Raw genomic sequence first — 1,902 nt, 5'->3', positions numbered from 1 at the left:
CCCGAAGATACCGAAAGAAAAGTATCACTAAGAATACTACAATCTGAAGACATTGTAATTATAAATATATAACAATAAAATAAAAAAGTAAAAGTTAGAATAATTAAAATATATATGTATGTATATAAAAATAAATAAATAAAAAACTAATAATTATAATTTTAAAATTAACTTAAACGTAAAACTAGTTTACTTAATTTACTGTTACTGTGCCCGATATCCACCGGCGGCATGAAAGAGACCAAAAGTATAACAAAACGTAGTTCAAAAATAATTGTTTAAAAAATAAAAGTTGTAAAAGTAAAAAGAAAAAAAAAAAAAAAACAAGAATAACAATTAAAAATGAATCAAATGGTGTTTTTGTACCTTATTAGTTTAGTTAGAACATATCTTAAGAAATAATTGATAAACAAAAGAGGTAAAACTAAAGTAAAATTGAAGTATAATAAACAAAGTTCAACATATGATAATATTAAATCCTTAGCTAAGTAAAAAATAACATTATAATTAAACAAAGCAATATATCTACGAGGCCTGCGGCGGTAATTAGAAATATTAGATAAACAGTTGCAAATAAGACGTGTAAAAGTGAACCCGCGTCGCTCGTTGATAATGCGATTACTATTGCAAATAATCAAACATCAACCTTAGTGATATAGTCGCAGTGTTGATTTTTTAAAAAGTAAAGTAAAACGAAGGATTGATATACTGTTATAACATTAATAGCTAGGAAGTTAATCAGTATGAGACTTATAACAGAGATTACACAAGTGAAAGGTTAAATGTAACTATTTTCTGTAGGGCTTTCTGGGCCTAACACTTGGTTTCGGGGTAATCGAAGCCACTGAGGTCTGCTTCCGTACTCCCACCTGCGTGAAGGATGCCGGTTCGGCTGACACGGCGTCACCTGCACTGTTGACGCTGCCAACCACCTCCGGAATAGCGTTGACTTCAGCCACTGTGACGACACGATGGTGCTTACCGTCAGGACCGACCACAACAACACAGCCGTCTTTCGTCCAGCTGCGTGATACCCCGAACCGTTTACGAGCCGCAACAAATGCTTCGTGCCGGCCCTTCGTCAGAAATTCGGATAATGTGATACCGCTGCCCTTTAATTTGGATTTGCCGTACCATATCTTGTTGCGGAGCCCCTGATCAAAGAATTTAACGCAGATGGCACGATGCTTGTCACTATTATTTGAACGACCCAAGCGATGGCACCTCTTGATATTGCTGACTGTGACTTCTGCCAAGGATAGCCGCTCATTCAATATCTTGCACACAATCTCAGCTGGATCTTCATTGTTGACCTGGGGCACACCGTGAAAAAGCAAGATGTTTCTTCTGGATCGAACTTCCATTTCCTCTTGCTGCCTGGAGAGAATCTGAAGCTGCACCTGCAAGTTCTCCAGCGCCGTCATCACAAAAGTTCTGAATGCACTAAATTGCGCATTTATATTAGATGACGGACTAGCTGCAGGAATAGATGCCCGAACTTCCCTCTGGAACTCATTCATTTGAGCTGTGAACATTGTAGCTAGCTGCTCGATCGATTTCTGGAGCTGATCCATTATACTTGTTCCAAAAATTAGTGGTAGTGATGTGGCAAATATTTCATATAAGTTATTTAGAATTGTGTTAAAACAATTATTTAAACTTGAAGCCGGTGGATATTTGAACTCACAGGTACATTTTATTTATTATTAAACTAGTAAATGAAATATTAACTATTATTTAAAAACGAGACTATTTTTTAATGTGTGTACTCTATCGCGCCTACCCACGTATCGCGCCTACCCACCACACCACATAGTATTTATAGTCTTCCACAAAATATTTTTAAAACATAACTATATCGTTACATGCATACAGTGTCGCGGTGACGATATAACAATGAAC

At 36.3% G+C, this 1,902-nt stretch overlaps 1 protein-coding gene across 1 annotated transcript; it reads right to left on the bottom strand.

Moving 5' to 3' along the window:
• Nucleotides 1-768: 768 nt before the first annotated feature.
• LOC124530408 lies at nucleotides 769-1,574 on the bottom strand. The gene has a single exon (XM_047104573.1). It carries the CDS (start codon nucleotides 1,572-1,574, stop codon nucleotides 789-791), a length of 786 nt encoding a protein of 261 aa, XP_046960529.1. The 3' UTR covers nucleotides 769-788.
• Between the last annotated feature and the right edge of the window lie 328 nt (nucleotides 1,575-1,902).

This window comes from Vanessa cardui, chromosome 6 (assembly GCF_905220365.1).
Source record: "Vanessa cardui chromosome 6, ilVanCard2.1, whole genome shotgun sequence".
NCBI lineage: Eukaryota > Metazoa > Arthropoda > Insecta > Lepidoptera > Nymphalidae > Vanessa > Vanessa cardui.
The sequence above is the reverse complement of the archived record's forward strand: the minus strand, read 5'-3'. Positions and strand labels throughout refer to the sequence as shown.